The sequence below is a fragment of the Cyprinodon tularosa genome, unplaced genomic scaffold (assembly GCF_016077235.1).
Source record: "Cyprinodon tularosa strain WSP-4 unplaced genomic scaffold, ASM1607723v1 ctg432, whole genome shotgun sequence".
In the NCBI taxonomy this organism is placed as follows: Eukaryota; Metazoa; Chordata; class Actinopteri; order Cyprinodontiformes; family Cyprinodontidae; genus Cyprinodon; species Cyprinodon tularosa.
In genome coordinates this window covers 97,547-116,020 of record NW_024039155.1, presented here as the reverse complement: position 1 = coordinate 116,020, position 18,474 = coordinate 97,547, and the positions used below count along the sequence as shown (strand labels likewise).

At 40.7% G+C, this 18,474-nt stretch overlaps 1 protein-coding gene across 1 annotated transcript in view; it reads left to right on the top strand.

Moving 5' to 3' along the window:
- LOC119792840 (interleukin-1 receptor accessory protein-like 1-A) overlaps positions 1 to 18,474 on the top strand; it is a gene marked incomplete at its 3' end in the record, with an annotated part of 224,291 nt that overhangs the window by 159,621 nt on the left and 46,196 nt on the right. Inside the window, exons 4-5 of the mRNA XM_038299665.1 lie at positions 1,938 to 2,124; positions 5,242 to 5,395. Of these exons, the coding sequence (XP_038155593.1) occupies positions 1,938 to 2,124; positions 5,242 to 5,395 (341 nt within the window). The remainder of the gene's footprint in view (positions 1 to 1,937; positions 2,125 to 5,241; positions 5,396 to 18,474) is intronic.

The following is an 18,474-nucleotide window of genomic DNA, read 5'->3' as shown; positions in this document are numbered from 1 at the left end:
CTCCTCTTATTAGCATACCCTGACTCCATCCATAAATTCGACAGTATACGTGAGTATTTGCCATTCACTCGGCAAGGCTGCTAAATGCGTCATTATCTCTAACCTCACAATCACACAATAGCATAGAGAGAGAGAAAAAATGGGAAGCATCACAACTGGTAAAAAAAAAAAAAAAACTACAAATTTAGTGTTTTTCTCATGCTGTATTTCATCTAACAGTAGCATTGGAGATGTGGCAACATGGAATTGGATGAAACACTAGACACATTTAATAGGACCCCAGATAAAGTGCGCAAAAAGTCCTACTGACTTTGTCTTTAAATTCATGTTTAACTATATTTAGGAAAAACAAATCATTTCATAACACCTTTTTTTTTTTCCTTTGAGGGTACAAGTGAGTATCGTACTTGTGTGTATGCACATTTATGTAAATATAGATTTGCTTGATAAAAGCAAGTTGGGCTAATGTTAACACCTTTCATCTTTAGTGAAGTAGTATAATCTAACACTGACAACGGCCAAAGCATGTGCTTGACTTTAGTAGATGTGTCCCCTGTTTAAAAAATTGTATGTTTCAACATTATCTCATAACAAAAATGTTAACATTGTTGGTAAGTAGTCATCTACTTTAACATTTAACAGGGTAGGATCCTGAAGAGAAGGGATTTTTGAGAATTCCAATACTTTAATGACCAAATAGTTTTGAGTCCTGGCACATTGATCTATGCAACATGTTTTCCCACCTCTCCTTCAATCCTATTTAATGTCTGTGTACTTTGAAAAAGTATTTAAAAAAGCCAATTAAAGGTATTGTGGAGGATTTTCACAATTTTTTTTAAAAATGACCTGTCCTCTCCACTCTAAAAAAATGCGCGTGCGGGAGCATGCACAAGCCCATTTCTACTTGTGCATGTCTGTTTAAAAGTTTAAAAGTTGCTTTGCTTCTGAGCCCTTTCCTGTCTTCTCAAACACTTCATAGAGGCTTTTTCTCTTACGACCCTCTGCCATTTTCAATCAACCCCGATAAGAAAGGTAAACTTTAATGAGTGTCTGAAACTGTAGCTTACCACATATATAAGCCTGAAAGTGCGGGATGAGCACGTAGGACGGCCTTACGTAAACATATCACAAGAATGATTGACAATTAGGAGGACCATGTATTTAGATGATCCACCCGGAAATAAAACATCATCCTCTATACCTTTAATGTATAAAAAAACCTTTGAGAATAAGCCAGACATAAGTTAAAGAGCAGAAATTTCCAGGAATTCTAGATGCTATCTATCATTTATACCAAACCCACTTTGATTGTTGCACAAAAGTTCCAATTTGGTATGGTTCCATATCAAGTCCCATGAGGACAATTAAACTATCAGCAAATGTTTACATTTTTAATGAACAAACAAATACAAAAAAAAAAAAAAAATTTATCTTGGTGATTACTCCAAAAATAACCAGTTGGTATGAAGATAGTTCCAAATGGTTCTCATGAGGACCAGATTAGTCTATTTCCTGAACAGAATAAATAAATAGCAGGATAAATGAATCACATTTAGGCTTACCTGGTTGGGAGCAACACACATTTTTCACAGAAAGACAGAAATTTATTGCTAATTAAAAATTCCTGACACCCAGGAGCATTTGAAAAGGTAAAATCTGAATAAGATTAAAATTATGAAAGATTTGAAGAAGAAGTATTGGTGCCACCAATGGTTGTATCAAAAACAATTATTTATTTTTTATGTTAAAAATGTAAAAAAAAAAAAAATTAAGTTTAAGATTATTCAATTAGACAAATAATTATTTTCAATGTTTAGGCTAACATTAAGAAGTGTCTCTGACACTGTAATTCTTCTTACTTGCATGTATACAATAAGAAATAGTCTCTGACTATCATTCATGTTTAATCCTAACTGAGTATTTTCCTATACCAACAGGAATTCTACATACTGCATGAAGGTCTCTATGTCTTTGACTGTGGCTGAGAATGACACTGATCTTTGCTACAACTCCAAAATGAGAAGACCCGAGAAGGCTGAGCTTAGTAAGAGCAAAGACATCCTCTGTCCTGATATAGATGACTACGTTGAACCTGGGAAGGAGCCTGGAATCACGTGGTACAAGGTGAGCTTTCTTTGGGAATAAAATGTGTTAATTATATATTTAATCACTAAGGTTAAATATATCCTGCCTTTTTGTTAGATGCTAACATTTTTATAGATAGTGCTGCCTTTTTGAAACAGGCATAAGAAGGTATCTACTTTTGTGATTATACAACTGGGAAATATTATTTGATGCTTCATTAGTTTGTTTTCATCTAATTTCTTGGCTGTTTGGATTTAAAAACGTTGTTGGGAATGCAGTTCCAAATCACTTAGTCAGATTACAGTATGTATGGAGGCAATTACTTAAGCTATATTTGCATTGGTTCTCACTGCTCTCAAAGATGAGGGAAAAGAGCACTGTGCAGAGGACAGCTGCAGCAATGAATTTAATAATGAGCACAAAACTTTGGGGAGAATACATTTATTCAATGTCAGTTTGTGCCCTGTGGAAAGAGTGGATGCCCTACAAATGCTCCTTCACCCAGAGACACCCCCTCTCCTGGGTCCTTGTTTTTCCCAGGTCAGGCACGGCCTGCGGACAACAAAGTGCATCCCAACCAAGGGGTTGAGGCCAAACTAATCACAGGCAGATCAGCAGTAGATTAACTGGCTAGGCTTGACCTCAAGTTCTCTCTAAAATTCAATTACAATCTGGGTAATGACTGGGAGTGCTGGGACCCAGAGTTATTTGGACCTCGGTGGAGCCTCTGTGATTGAATTCAGAAGTTGCCGGGAGCAAGAATAGAATAGAATACGCCGAGCAGTTGTTGTCCCTGCTTGAGTGTCAAAGAGCCAGAGAGTGGATTGTATCATATAGTTACTCATTGTGCTTGCACACGGATACTGGCGTATTTGCACCGAATCAGAACAAACACACTTATTGTGCCAGAAGAGACTTCTGTAAATAAAATTCTCCTTCCTCTGTGGCTTTAGTAGAATATTGAAAGGAGAATATTCAGTTCAGTGCAATAAATCATAATGAGATAAGAAGGATGATGGCAAAGCCCTATCATTTTACAATATAGAATTATTTTGTCAATGTCAATCCATACATTCCAAGCACTTTATCCTGTGGCTTAGACAAGCATGCTATTTTAAATGTTTTGGTTTCCAGCTTGAATAATGAGCAAGTATATATAGATGAAACTTTACTTTATGGATGCAATATATTTACACTATTTCAACCTTTTAAAGTTTTGTCCCCTTTAAACCAAAAATGTTAAATTTACATTATCATTCATAGTAAGCCTCAAGAGTAAGAAGTCAAGAAAGCTTTTCTAGGGGCTATCCATTTTGTTTTCAAGTCAAGCTAGAGTATGAGTCTCATTGGAAATGTTAAAACGGACCTGTTCTTGGCTGCCCTCTGTCACAAGTCCTCTCATAAATGTTGTCCCTCTGCATGGAGGACCATTGGAATTCATCCCTGCTGTATGTGGATGGTTTGGTTCTGCTGGCTCCCTCTGGTCAAGATATACAGCATGCATTGGGGGGGCTGAGCTCCTAAATTAAAAGACGTAGGGATGACAATCAGCTTCTCCAAGTCTTAATCCATTGCTCTTAATTGAAAATATTGGGTTTTTGACTTCTGGTCAGGGGGGAGTTGCACATACTGCATCATGAGTGAAGGCAAAATAAAACCGGAGATTGACAGACAGATTGGTGCAACCAATGTAGTAATGCAAATGCTACAGTGGTTCGTTGTCGCGAAGAGTGAGCTTCTCCGAAGGGCAAAACACGCTATTTTCTGATTAGTTTGCGTTTCTACCCTCAACTATGGTCATGAAATCTGAGTCATGACCAAAAGAATGAGTTCCCAAACATGGAGTTTAAATTAGCTTCCTCCAAGGGTGTCCATGCCCTCCCTTAAAGATAAGTATAGTTTTGCTCGACATGAAGTTAACCCTTTAACTGCCTGGTTTACCAATTTACCATTTGTGCACTGAAATGCAGGTTGGAGGTTGACAAGGTAGTTAAATGGTTAAGGTGGACTGGACATCTGATCTGGATGCCCACTAGACACCTCCCTTAGGAAATATTCCACAGAAGGTTGCCCAAGACAAGCCTTGGACACTGTGGATTGGCTATGTTTCTTGGAGTTAAGAGGTTTGTCCGATGATACGGAAGTCTGGGCTGTCTGCTGCCCTTACAATTCAATCTCGAATGAATAGAAGATAGCAAGTTCTTGTATGAGTACAGCTGTTTATTGGATGTCATTAAACTGTGCCAAGAAGCAGGTGATTACTCTGAGCGGCGGCTTATATCTACTGTTGAGCTATGATAATCTGTTGGCAGATCCAACTAATTGGATTGCCATGCAATCCGGAAATCTTAAGTTAATATAAGATTGACAATCAAACCATAATAAACCCATGCCCATATAGAGGACATGTGACACATGTAAAATAAACTACTCTATTTAAATGAGATAATAAATGAACGTTTTGGTCTACATGCAAAAAGTTACTCTATGTGGATCAGAATATGAAACGTCTTCAAATCTTGGAAACCAAGTCCAGTGGATATTTCTTGAATTTTTACGGAAAAGGTCTAAACCATCTGTCTATCTGTATGAAATGATGTTTCATGAATTGGTGCTAAATGAATAAACTGAATTGAACTGAATTAGCTTGATATCAAATTGAGAATCTTGGACCAGACTTATAAATTGCATTTTGTTTGTTTTTTTTCCAATCTAAATACACGTCTTACTTTGCAAACAGGTTCAGCTTTGATTACAGTAAAAACTGGCCGTAGCAAGTGTTGATTCAGGCCAAATTAACAATGCATGTCACATTTTACAGATCTTTAACCCTAATGATTTTAGAAGACCATAGATAATTTATCTTCAAAATTATACCTTATGTTGTGTTAATGTATGCCATGGAATATTAGCAACATGAATTAAAATTTGTAGCTGTAATGTGAAAAGAATTAGATTAAAGTGCAGTTTGGTATCGATACTTTTTGAGTATTTAAAACACTGTATAAGTCTAAAGTGTAAACTGATTGTAAAATTGTTTTGCCATGTCAAAGTACTTTTTTTTATCTGTCTATTTCCAGCTCCCAAGTGATGCATTAATTATCATTGTTTAAGATAATATTAGACACTCTGACCCAGCTGTCCTCTATAATGCAGGAGTGCCGTCCAAAACAGTGGCGGACCAGCATTATCCAGAAGAGAGACATTTTGTCATTTCAAGAAGTAACGGAGGACGACATTGGGAATTACACCTGCGAAATCCAGTTTGGTGGCTTTGTTATCAGAAGGACAACGGAACTTACAGTAACTGGTAAGAAGGAACTAATCGTCCCAATAGGAATTATTGCTCATATATTAGAAAACAAACACTTGGAGGAAAACAAGGTGCCTTAACAAATGTATGCACACAAACACAAAGAGGCAGACTTACCACTGAGTATGGCAATGATTTCCTGCTGCTGAGTTAATTGTTGGGGGAGGCTGAACGCTGTGGCCTGGCCCCTATTCTTCCTTCAAGCTCAGCACTTTCCAGACAGCCAAGCAGTACTGAGATATTTAAGGCTATAGGCTACAGCCCTTCACACAGAGCTAAAGAGCCAGGCACAAGGTCAAGAGATTTATTCTCTGTGTCTGGGTGGATCTATTCTCTCTTTCCCTCATTTCCTTGAAATGTGAGTTGCATGGTGGATACACAACAAATAAATACATCCATGTGTCAAAAACAGAATGTAGAGAGATGTGTTTTCTAGTAAGTCAATTGCACTGGTTTGTGTTGATGAAAAGGACACATTTTTTTGGCATTTTATATTTCATCTTGATGCAGGTTTTCACTACATCATTTAAAACTGTAGACTTCAGCAACACAAAAACTTAGCAACAGAAATTGTAGCATCAATGTTCCCAGGTGATGATGTGATAGCATAGTCAATGTCATTCTGGTTTAAATGCCCTCTCAAACATTCCACAGATGCCTCTCACATATTCAACCTTTTGCCTCATTCCACACACATTTATAATGCAGCATTCTTTTGTTGCATAGTGTTTCCACATCTTTAATATGCCTTATCTATATTATTTACATGCACCTTCTTTTAAGCATTGGATGAGGACAACAGTCTGTATCTTTGGCCAGAGCAAGGACGCTTTGACACATGACCTAGTTGGAATTTGTAACTACCTATATATATATATATATATATATATATATATATATATATATATATATATATATATATATATATATATATTAGTGCTGTCAAAATTATCGCGTTATTAACGCGTTAACGCGAGGCCATTTTAACGGCGATAATTTTTTTAACGTGAGATTAACGCTATGTGGTTTTATGGTACAATTTTTCCAAGTACATCCCGCTGCAGCCTGCGGGAAGGCGGGGCTATTTTCCCCCAGTCTATGCATTTCTCATAGGCTTCTAGAGCGGAGCTCCTCAAGGGAAAAAGACGCTCATACACTGGGTGACGCTAGGGCCTTTTCTTTAAGCCCCACCACCAACAAACAAGTTGAGTGTCTGGTAACTAGTAGCAACCTGAAATACGCTGAGAAAACTGATTACTGAGGTGAAATGGAATCTCGTAGCAGCCCTCTTGCCGTCTGTGTACGCAACAGGTCAGTATCGCGTGTGTGTGTGTGTGGGTGGGTGTGTCTGTGTGTGGGTGAGTGGGTGTGTGTGTGTTCTCATTTTTGTTAAGAGGCTGAAAAGTAACTTTCTAGAGAGCATAGACTACCTTCATCTAGTGATGTCGGTCTATTGATTTTGATGTATTGATTGAAAATTGTTCATTATTACCTTGGTTAATTAACATCTAATGTTAACTCTACTGCATTTTATAGCGGTAGGGTAAAATGCTTGTCTTTGTTCAAAAGACTGTATTAACTGTAAAGACTGTCTTTTACATCAGCCTGTTTTCAGGGCCTTTTTTTTGGCTACATATTTGTTATTTTTTGCTACATGCCTCCCCATCTTCTTGCCATATGTTTCTATGGCATAAATCAGTATCTGTGACCTGTTTTCATTTTAAAAAAAGAACATTGGCACAAACCTAGCCTGTATGTATTTTTTTGTATGTCATCGAGAGTATTTAAATGATTTTCAATCAGGAAAAAAATGTGCGATTAAAATGCGATTAATCGCGAGTTAACTCAGGCATTGATGCGATTAATCGCGATTAAAAAATTTAATCGATTGACAGCACTAATATATATATATATATATATATATATATATATATATATATATATATATATATATATATATATATATATATATATGGTGGAGGATGACAGAGCTAAGATCCTGTGGGACTTCTAAATACAAACAGTAAAATGGTTGTGTCCAACCTACCGGACATTGTGATCATTGATAGGCAGCAGAGGACAGTACTGATCAATGGCCATCCCAAATGATTAAAACATTAAATAAAAATAAAATGAGAAATTCAAAAAATACCAAGGCCTCATGGTAGAAATAGAGAGAGCCTGGAAGATGAAGGTAACAGTAGTGCCTGTGGTCATTGAGGCACTTGGGATACTAACGCCCACACTGGAAAACTGGCTCCAACAGATAACTGGACAAAGATCATAGATCTCAGTCCAGAAATGCGCAGTTCTAGGGACAGCTTAAGTACTGTGAAGAACCTAAAGCTCCCAGGCCTCTGGTAGAGGACCTGAGCTTGACAAGAAGGGAAGGCCCAACTCACCCAGGAGTACAAGGATTGGGTGAGAGAGTAATTTTTTAAAATAAATATATGGATTTATCTTTGCCTTCAGTTTTGAAGAAAGTAAATTTATTTGCCCTATTCCTGGTGGGGCTGCTGGAGGATTGATTATCTCTCTGAGTTAAAGATTGATTATTCCTTCAATCAGTAAATTTGTTTTTATTGACTTCCAACAGCTGAGCAATCAAGAGGAACAAGCCTAAAGAAACTAAATCTAAAGTGACAACCGATACCCATGCGAGTGGATTTTGATCTAGTTTTAAAATAGAATAAAGGATGAAATTCCTAACTTCCTTCATGCTGCGGCTATGACAGCTACACAGAGAAACAAAGTAGCCTTCTGAACGGATTGACTATCTGCTAAGGGCTGATCAGGTATGCTTAACCAATACTGAGTTAGGTAGTTTTTGTTTTCTTGTCTGTTTGTTAGATGATAAGGCAGAATTTTTTTTTTAAAGAATGACAAATCATTACATTGTTGATATGTTTTAACCCCTTAATTCCAGTAAATTCTAAAAGAAGTATACCAAAATGCAATTAGATGCTGTTCTTAATCTGTTCTTTTAGAAGTAGATGCAAAAGCATGGCGCCCCTTTAAAGGTGGCGTGAGATTTTTATTTGTTGGACTGGTAGAGAGTTTTTAGTTAAGGAAGGTGGAACTCTCAGAAGATAGAGATGAGCATAATGACGTCCTCATAACAGTAAAGGGGTTAAAGATTTTGCGGGACTAACAACCTCTTTTTATGTTATTCAAGTGGAAAATAGGCAAGAAGAGGTGAAGAAACATATAGTGAAGATCCCAAAATCAAAAGTCAAACCCAGGGCATGTATGTCAAGGACTAAAATCCTCTCGATATGAAACACCTACCTACCTCTGTGCTTGCTCCAAAACTTGACATATTTTGCAATCATGTTAAACATCTCTCTTTTATCCTAACATTTATATGCCCGGTAAAATGTAGATCGAAACCATAATATAATCTGAAATCAACATAGGTTCAGTTTTCCCCAAATTTCTGACATGTGTCCAAAATCTTAGATAGTTAATATTTCCTACAATTTTGTGCTTCCACTTCGTTTTTTTTAAGTATCTCACCTTCTTCCAGCCGTAACAACCTCTATCACAGAGAGTGTTGCTTTAAGGGCAGCCTGATAGCTTGTAGGTTTGTGGTGTTAACTGATTGGGGAAAAATGTCTTTATTTCTTTAATTTCACAAAAGCTGAAATTGACTTTGAGTACTAGCTGATTTTTTGTGCATTTTTAGTTACATAGCCTCTGCATTAAAATACAATGTGTGCCTCTTGGGAAAACCTCACTGTGTTTAATAGCTATTAAAATCAATAGTTAAAATAAATCACTTATTAGGGTTATACCAGATTCTGCGATAATGTACACAAAAAAATCTAAAACATATTCTTAATGTGTTTTATTTATGGTTAATACATTTTGTAGTTACATAGTCAAATGTATATATAAGCTGATACAGTACAGTGGATTAATGTTTTCCTAAAGAAGTTGAATTTTACTTACAACCAGGAAAGCTATCAGGCAGGCACCACACAAGTGGTCAGATTCTCCTGTTAGGTTCTAAGAGAAAAAGGTTATTATCTGACTAAGTCCACTAGTTTTTAAATGGTTTGAAAAAGGAAGAAATACTATGGAAGAGGAGGCTTTATGAAAAGCAAGGAGGGAAAATAGAAGGAAAACACTGTTGTTTGTTTGGCTTTTTAATGCCTGTTTAAACTTTTAAACCTTGTTTTGTGGCCTTGGTTCTTAAGTATAAGAATAGATTTTTCTTTATTTGTTCAGGTTGGGTTCATTAAAATGCAACATATGCTCCTCTGTCTTTTAAAAGTCCTGGTGATATTGGTAGCTAATGAAAATTTATATAAAGGTTTTATTAAAAAAGTAGCATAATATAAAGAGGGATTGGGTGTTAACAAAGAGGAAAGGATGTAAAAATTCTAAGGAAGCCTGTTCTTCTTAACAGTACTGTGGATTTCTTGTTACTTTTTTCATAAAATCACAGCAAATGCAGTAGCAGTCTTGTTGCCTCTATAAAAGTACTATTTGTTTTGCATTATTATATAGCATTTACCTTATTGCAACAGTGGGCCATCTTCTCTTTACAGCTCCAGCATCCGGACAGAATCAAATTAGCTCCTCCTCACCACAGACTCATTTCTTTTAATAAACCCGCACCACATCCCCTCAAGTGGGCGTGCGATTACCCACATTTTATCACATCCTGTTAAAACCACCATTGCCTAGACAGCAAGTATAAAAGGCCAAACTATGTTTAAGATCCAGACACTAATGTTTTACTATTTTTTTTCTTCTTCCATAGGCCAGGAGGATAAAGGAGGTCATTAAGTTTAAATGATCCTGAATTTAGTGCCATAAACACCAGCCTTTACTCTGACCCTGCCTTGCTACAGATTGAGGAGGGTATGTGTGTGTGTTTGCTTTTCTCACTTTGCTCCACTATATAAAAGAGGAGACAGAGTTGCTATATCTGAGATGAGGTCAGCCTAGTAATAGAGGTTAACTATGGGCATAAACAAAGCATCATGCTGATCAGGCTGATCCAGAACCTCTTCAATCAAGCTCTGAAGCTTCTCAGGTTAATATAAATTTAAAACAAATAGCATCCTGTGTCTCATTGCCTCGTTTCACATTTTGTTGGGGTGCATTTAAATGCTCTTACCAGAAGACTTGAAGGTACACCCAGTACATTAATTTGTGTGTAGTAAGTATATGGTATCAGCATCCAAAAAATATTGGTGCGTCTCTTTCCTTATACATTTTACCCTTTACCTCATTTGCATAGAAAGTAACTTTGCTGTTTTAGTTTTTGAAAAACCTAACCATGCATGTGGATGTTTTCTTTTGCTTACTGTGTATTTCTATATTTATTTTATCTATAAAACACTGTGGAGCTATTTTAGATTAATGTGCATTTTGTGTGGTGCTATCAGCAATTCAAGATGACAAATTTTTGGTTTTTAGCACCATTTGTTTTTCCAATTTAATATAAAAGAACCCACTAAGGTAGAAACTTGTTATAGAAAGCATCAACATATTTTATTTATATGGCATGGAAGCAGTAGTGGATACCGATCCTGGTGATGCTCAGTGCTCAGAAGTTGCTATTTTGGTATTTCTCTTTGGGATCTCAGAAAATCTGACTCCAGAGCACAAACAGAGTAGAGTTTAGTAAGCTCCATATCATTTGTGACAGAAAGTAGATATGATAGCATCTAATTCTTGAAATTGAGACTTGGTGAGCCTAATACACCACTCTTTGTAGCTTTTCTGAACTTTGGAGATATTTTTTAGTTTACTTTCCATCTTTCTGCTACATAATTTTCATTTCCAAGGTACATGAAAAGCAATAGATTATTCCAAAGAACTCTGATAATTTAGAAGAAGAAATGTTAAAAAACAAATTAAGTAATGTTTTATTTTTTATTTCAATGCCAATAATTGTGCACCAGCTTATTTTGTTAAAACATTTATTGATTAAAATTTATATATTTCCCCATAGCAAATATGTGCAAAAAGGTTGGCTTTTTTTAATTTGTATGAGATCTTACAAGTGTTAAGCTCAGAACTGAATGATCCAGTATTCAAGGCGAACAAATAGTTAGATTTCTCAAAACGTCTATTGACAACAGAGTAGGACATAAGCAACAATGGCATCTAAGACAGGAACCTCTGTGGGTGGAGACAGGAGGTTAGTGTCCACAGATCAGAACCCGGGCAGGCAGACTCAGAGTCGAGAGAGAGAACCAATCAGGATCAGGTAGTCAGTACAAAGGATTGTTCGAATAAGTCTCACCAAAGGCTCCAAATAATCTGGCACTGATGACTGGTCTGAAGGTTGGTTATATAGTGACTAATGCAGGTGGATAAGATGAGTGAGCAGTGAGAACTGGGCGGAGCTAAGTGGGTATGTCAAATAAGTGATCAGACTAGGCACAAGTGGAGCAAAAGGAAATTATTTATTTCAAAAAAGGTGAACCGACACACACACACATATATATATATATATATATATATATATATATATATATATATATATATATATATATATATATATATATATATATATATATATATATATTTATATATATATATATATATATATATATATATATATATATATATATATATATATATATATATATATATATATATATATTTGTTAATTTTCTTGTAGGTCTCGTGTAATGACAGTGCTACAATAATATAACAGATAACAGCCAGTTGTGCTGATGAATGCAGCTTCCCTATGTGTTCTGTGTAAAAGAAAATATCATACAAAGAGAATTGGAATAAGGATAAAGAGAACAAGGCAGTGAAAGTTACCGATAACAGCAGAGGAGGAGAGGTGATAGAAGAAGCAAAAAGATAGAGAGGTTGGTGCTCCTGTTTCTTATCTGTATTTCCTGCCAGTGTTTCCCAGCAGAAACAGTGTGTCCACAGCCATAAACAGACTATTATCCCAGTGTTTATCACAGTGCACATTACCGTTTGCCTCTGTCGGACTTACTGTAATGGAGTCGTTCGGTTTGATGGATGCCTCAGGCGTAGGTTTCTATCTATTGCTCCCATTATACCTCTGTCTGCATCCCCTCGCAGCAGAAATGTCTGCATGCACATTCAGCATTGCCAGCATGGTTATTGAGGTTACGGCCAATGTAAATGTACCATTTGGCACAGTGAATTGGAGGTGGAGAGGGCAGGAAGAATCGAGCTGAGGGAAGAAATTGTCTGCCACACATTACCATTTATGGAGCATCTGCATTGAATGGGGTGACACTTGGGAAACTGACTTTACGTATTGCGGATAAATATATCAGTGCATGAAAAATAAAATAAGTGATCATTTATTTACAGGTGCTGGTCATAAAATTAGAATATCATGAAAAAGTAGATTGATTTCAGTAATTCCATTTAAAAAGTGAAACTTGTATATTATATTCATACATTACATACAAACTCATATATTTCAGATGTTTATTTTGTTTAATTTTGATGATTACAAATGACAACAAATGAAAATCTCAAATTCATCATATCAGAAAATTAGAATATTGTGAAAAGGTTCAAAATTGATGGCCCCTGGTGCCACACTCTAATCAGCTAATTAACTCAAACCACCTGCAAAAGCCTTTAAATGGTCTTTCCGTCTAGTTCTATAGGCTACACAATCATGGGGAAGACTGCTGACTTGACAGTTGTCCAAAAGACGACCATAGACACCTTGCACAAGGAGGGCAAGACACAAAAGGTCATCGCTAAAGAGGCTGGCTGTTCACAGAGCTCAGTGTCCAAGCACATTAATAGAGAGGCGAAGGGAAGGAAAAGATGTGGTCGAAAAAAGTGTACAAGCAAGAGAGATAACCGCACCCTGGAGAGGATTGTGAAACAAAACCCCTTCAAAAATGTGGGGGAGATTCACAAAGAGTGGACTGCAGCTGGAGTGAGTGCTTCAAGAACCACCACACACAGACGTATGAAAGACATGGGTTTCTGCTGTCGCATTCCTTGTGTCAAGCCACTCTTGAACCACAGACAGCGTCAGAAGCGTCTAAAGAGAAACAGGACTGGACTGCTGGTGAGTGGTCCAAAGTCATGTTCTCTGATGAAAGTAAATTTTGCATTTCCTTTGGAAATCAAGGTCCCAGAGTCTGGAGGAAAAGAAGAGAGGCACTTCATCCACGTTCCTTGAAGTCCAGTGTAAAGTTTCCACAGTCAGTGATGGTTTGGGGTGCCATGTCATCTGCTGGTGTTGGTCCATTGTGTTTTCTGAGGTCCAGGGTCAACGCAGCCACATACCAGGAAGTTTTAGAGCACTTCATGCTTCCTGCAGCTGACCAACTTTTTGGAGATGCAGATTTCATTTTCCAACAGGACTTGGCACCTGCACACAGTGCCAAAGCTACCAGTACCTGGTTGAAGGACCATGGTATCCCTGTTCTTAATTGGCCAGCAAACTCTCCTGACCTTAACCCCATAGAAAATCTATGGGGTATTGTGAAGAAGAAGATGCAATACACCAGACCCAACAATTCAGAAGAGCTAAAAGCCACTATTAGAGCAACCTGGGCTATCATAACACCTGAGCAGTGCCACAGACTGATCGACTCCATGCCACGCCGCATTGCTGCAGTAATACAGGCCAAAGGAGGCCCAACTAAATACTGAGTGCTGTACATGCTCATACTTTTCATGTTCATACTTTTCAGTTGGCCAACATTTCTATATATCCTTTGTTTTTATTGGTCTTCAGTAATATTCTAATTTTCTGATATGATGAATTTGAGATTTTCATTTGTTGTCATTTGTAATCATCAAAATTAAACAAAATAAACATCTGAAATATATGAGTTTGTATGTAATGTATGAATATAATATACAAGTTTCACTTTTTAAATGGAATTACTGAAATCAATCTACTTTTTCATGATATTCTAATTTTATGACCAGCACCTGTATTTATAAATTCATTTTTCTGGGGTTTTGCACTTTTTTCTCATCTTACTGTACAGTATTAAGCAGTGGATGGATTTAAAATCCTCTCCAGAGCATTTATGTGCAGCAGAAATACCAATAGTTTAGTTCTGGATTGATAGGAATATTAGGAGTGGAGATCCCAAATATTGTCTCATTGCTGTGAAAGGCTCCTTCCTTTTTTCCCTCCTAAGGGTCACCCTCAGATACATGAACACATGAATACCTGTGTGCACATACATGAGCGTGAAGACTGGTTTGTTTCTTTCCTTATCTTACTATTTTTATTAAAGCAATAACTTTTACTGAGCCAGCTGGCTGTGATCTCAGGCAACACTGCAAAAAGAAGCAGAGTCAGTCAGAAGAGACACAGGGAAAGGAGAGCTGTGGCATCCCCACCTCTTCCATCTGTTGTTCCTCATCATTTTTCAGCCTGAAGAAGGATGAATGGTTTGTTCAAGAGGCAGTGATTAGCACTTATGTTGTAATAGTAAGGGGCTTGAAGAGGAAAGAGTGGATAAAGATGAGATGACAGAAAAAGAGATCGATTTGTTCCTAGCGGAATCCCTTTCCATTTTCTAATCAGGGTAAATACACTACACAGTTACCATCAAGCAACAAGCCTCCTATTTGTTTTCTTCTTTTATTTTTTTTTTTTTTTTTTTTTTTTTTTTTTTTTTACAGTGTCCTGTCTGGCAAGGTGGCAATAAGAATAATTGTCTTGATGCCAAAAGGAGCCCAACAGATTTTACTTTCACAAGTGTAGCAGTATCGCAATTGCCATACCGCTCCACTTGTTTCATGTATATAAATTGCTTTATTATAATTATGCAGGGAGTTTTACAGTTCATATGGACACTGCAATGTAAGTAGAGCAGAAAAACAGAAGAAGAAGAAGGAAAAAGAAAAAGAAAAAAACAGGACAATAGATGAAAAAAAGAGGAGATAGGAAGGAGACAATGACAAAACATTTTCAGTCTGCTTCAACACCTGTAATGAGATGGAGAAAAAAAAAAAAAAAAGAAAAAAGAACAGCACAACCAAAAAACATGGTACGAGATATACAATAAAGCAACACCTTGAAACTATCGCTAAAGTAATATTATTAAGTCTGACATGTACTCTGTGTTACCTGAAGATATGAATGTGGGGTTTCTGTTTGGAAGTGAATCTCTAAGTACCTGAAGCCTAGCACCTGTAGTTGTTTGTGAGGGTGAACTTGTGCATGTAAAGTTTTAACCATAGAAAAAAATGCTCAATAGTGGTTGTGGAGAGCCGGAGAGGCACACCCCCCAGAGCACTGAGTCCAGCGCCGGGAGACCCAAAGCCCCAGGCGCCCAAGGGGACCCCAGAAGCGAAGGCACCAAGGCGGGGCCAGCCCCGGAAATCAGACCCCACCAAGGCAGGAGGAGAGACAGCCACGAGGAAGCCCCCCAGCCACCGCCATACCGGCGCCCCGGGGAGCCGCGGGGACGAGTCCGCGGGCCCCGCCGGCAGCCGGCCACCCCGAAGTAGGGCCGGGCGCCGAACACCAGCCCCCCCCCGGCGCCGACCGAAACGCCCCAGCCCCACAGAGCACCGAAACACGCCCCGCCCCCCCGCACCAAGCCCCGGCGACCGGCCGCAACACCCACCGCGACCGCACCACCCAGGAAAACACTAAGACGGCCCCGCCCCCGGCCGGGGCCCATGCGCATCCGCCGCGAACCGTCCACGAGCGCCGCGGGACCCCCCCCCAAAACGCCCCCCCGGCCAAAAGCGCAGCCCCACCCCACCAAGACCGATGCCAACAGCGCGCAACGAAACACACCGCGCACAGAATCAGCCCGAGAGCAGAAAAGCCGCCCGGCGCAAAACCGCAAGAGGAGCAGACCGCAGCCGGCGCAACCACCCCCCCCAGCAGCCCGAGGGGCAGCACAAAGCCAGAGCGGAGCGAACCGCGCCGCCCCCCCACCGGACGATGCCAAAGCAGCCCAGCCACGTCCGCCACCCCCCCCCGCAGCCCGCACCAGGCCCCGACACGCGGCCAGAGCAGCTCCGCCGCCCCGGCCCCCCACCACGCGCCGGTCATAGCCACCCCAGGCCCACACCCGCCCCGCAGCCCCACCCGCCGCGATCAGTGGGAACAGAGCAGCCCCGCCATGCCTCCAGGAGGGAAAACCCACCCGAATACCCAGCCAGCGCAGCCAGCCCGCCCAGACCGGCCCCCCCAACACTACCCCCGCCGGAGCCGCCCGGACCCCCACACACCAGCGGCGCGCCGCCAGCAGGACCCCCAACCAGCAGGCCCGCCTGCCCCCCGAGAAAACAGACATGCCAAACCCCCCAAAGAAAAAAAGAGAAAAAAAAAAAAAAAAAAAAAAAAAAAAAAGGGGCCCCCACAATGCGACAGCGGACACCAGACACCGACCCGCCCGCAACCGCTCCCCCCCACCGAGGAAGAGAAAAAAAAAAAAAAAAAAAAAAAAAAAAAAACAAATAAATAGGTAAATAAATAAATTAATTAATAATTACAATTAAAATAAATAGGCAAGAGGAGAAGTGCGAGCGGAAAAACCGGAGCCCAAAACAGGACCCAAGACCCGCACCCCACCATGCCGCGCAGCTCCCCCCCTCCCCGAACCGATACCACAGAACCGGCATAGGAAAGAAACACCGCCCAGGAACCGGCATCGTAGCGAAGGCACCGGCACCGACCCCGAAAATCCCCGAACAACACCCAGCCCCACCCCGAAGCGGATCCAGTCCCAGGCCCCAGGGATCCGAGGCCCCAAGGGCACCCCACCCCCAGACAGGAGCCCCAGCAAAGCCCCGGCCGGCCGGGGCCAGTGGAGAGGCCGCCAGGAATGAGCCAGCAGTCCCCCGGGCATCCACCCCCAGCTCCACCAGTGCACCGGTGAGCCCCGACGCCAGCCAGCGGAGGGAGAGCAGGACGGGGGGAATGGGCTCCGCACTTAGCGGAGACTTGAGATGTATTTGGGAGAGGGTGCGGTTGAGACCCCAACCTGGGAAAGAAAAAAAAAAAAAAAAAAAAAAAAAAAAAAACACACCATCTCAATCATGCCTTCCCTCCCTAGTGCCCCCACTCGTACCACAGGAAAAAAAAAAAAAAAAAAAAAAAAAATTTCAATAAAATAATAATAATAATAAATAAAGAAAATAACAACGCAGACACACATTCACACATAACACTCACATCCAATAATACCAGGACCAAAAACCCGGTGACACCGGTGGTCGGTCCCGGGACTATCGGATGACCCCATAAGTGAACCTAAAATCCGGATGTGAGGGGAGGGGAGCGGCGACACCGCCACACCAACCCATCTCTTTCCTGCTTCAAGCCCGGCCCCCCACCCCGCACACGGACCGGACCACCCCCCGCAAGAGCCCCCCCCGGGACCGGGGCCCACCCATCCCGCGCCGGCCACCCAACCAGAACCGCCCCCCCCCCCCCCGAAAAGAACAAAAAAAAAAAAAAAAAAAAAAAAAAAAACCTTCAACCAGGCACTTCATGCCCCTCCATCCAACCTTCTTTGGGGAGAGCAGAGGTGACAGCCCCGCCACCAGCAGGCCACCTAGGCCCCGCAGCCAGCCCCAGCCAAAACCACGGACCAGGTGGCCCGCTCTTCCTCCAGGCCCCAGACTCCAGGCGGCAGCCGGAGAACAGGGGTGTGAGAAGACCCCGATCCTCACTGCGCCCGCTCGAATGTGGTGTTGTTGCGTGTTGCTCTCAGATGCAATTAAAACTGGGAGTACCAAGAGGGGGTGTCCGGCACACTCCACCCCCCCTCCAGGAGATAGACGGTGCCAGCATACCCTCCCCCTTCGACAACCCTCAACCCTCAATGTCTAGATGCGAGAGGGGATGGAGGAGGCCGACCGTGGTGAGGCCCATAAAATAAGCCCCCCCCGGTGGCCCTGACCCCCACCCCCCGAAAATGCCCTACATAGATGTGTGTTGTGAAAATGATGTAGATGGAAGTGTCTAAAATGCAAAATAAAATTGGGGTGGGGGACGTCATCAGAAGGTGTGGCCCTCCAGTAACGACCCCCTCCCCAAAAACCTACATGTGTGGCCGAGTGATGGAGCAGGCAGAGGGAGGATTTCGGGGATGGGGAGCAAAGGACTGGGG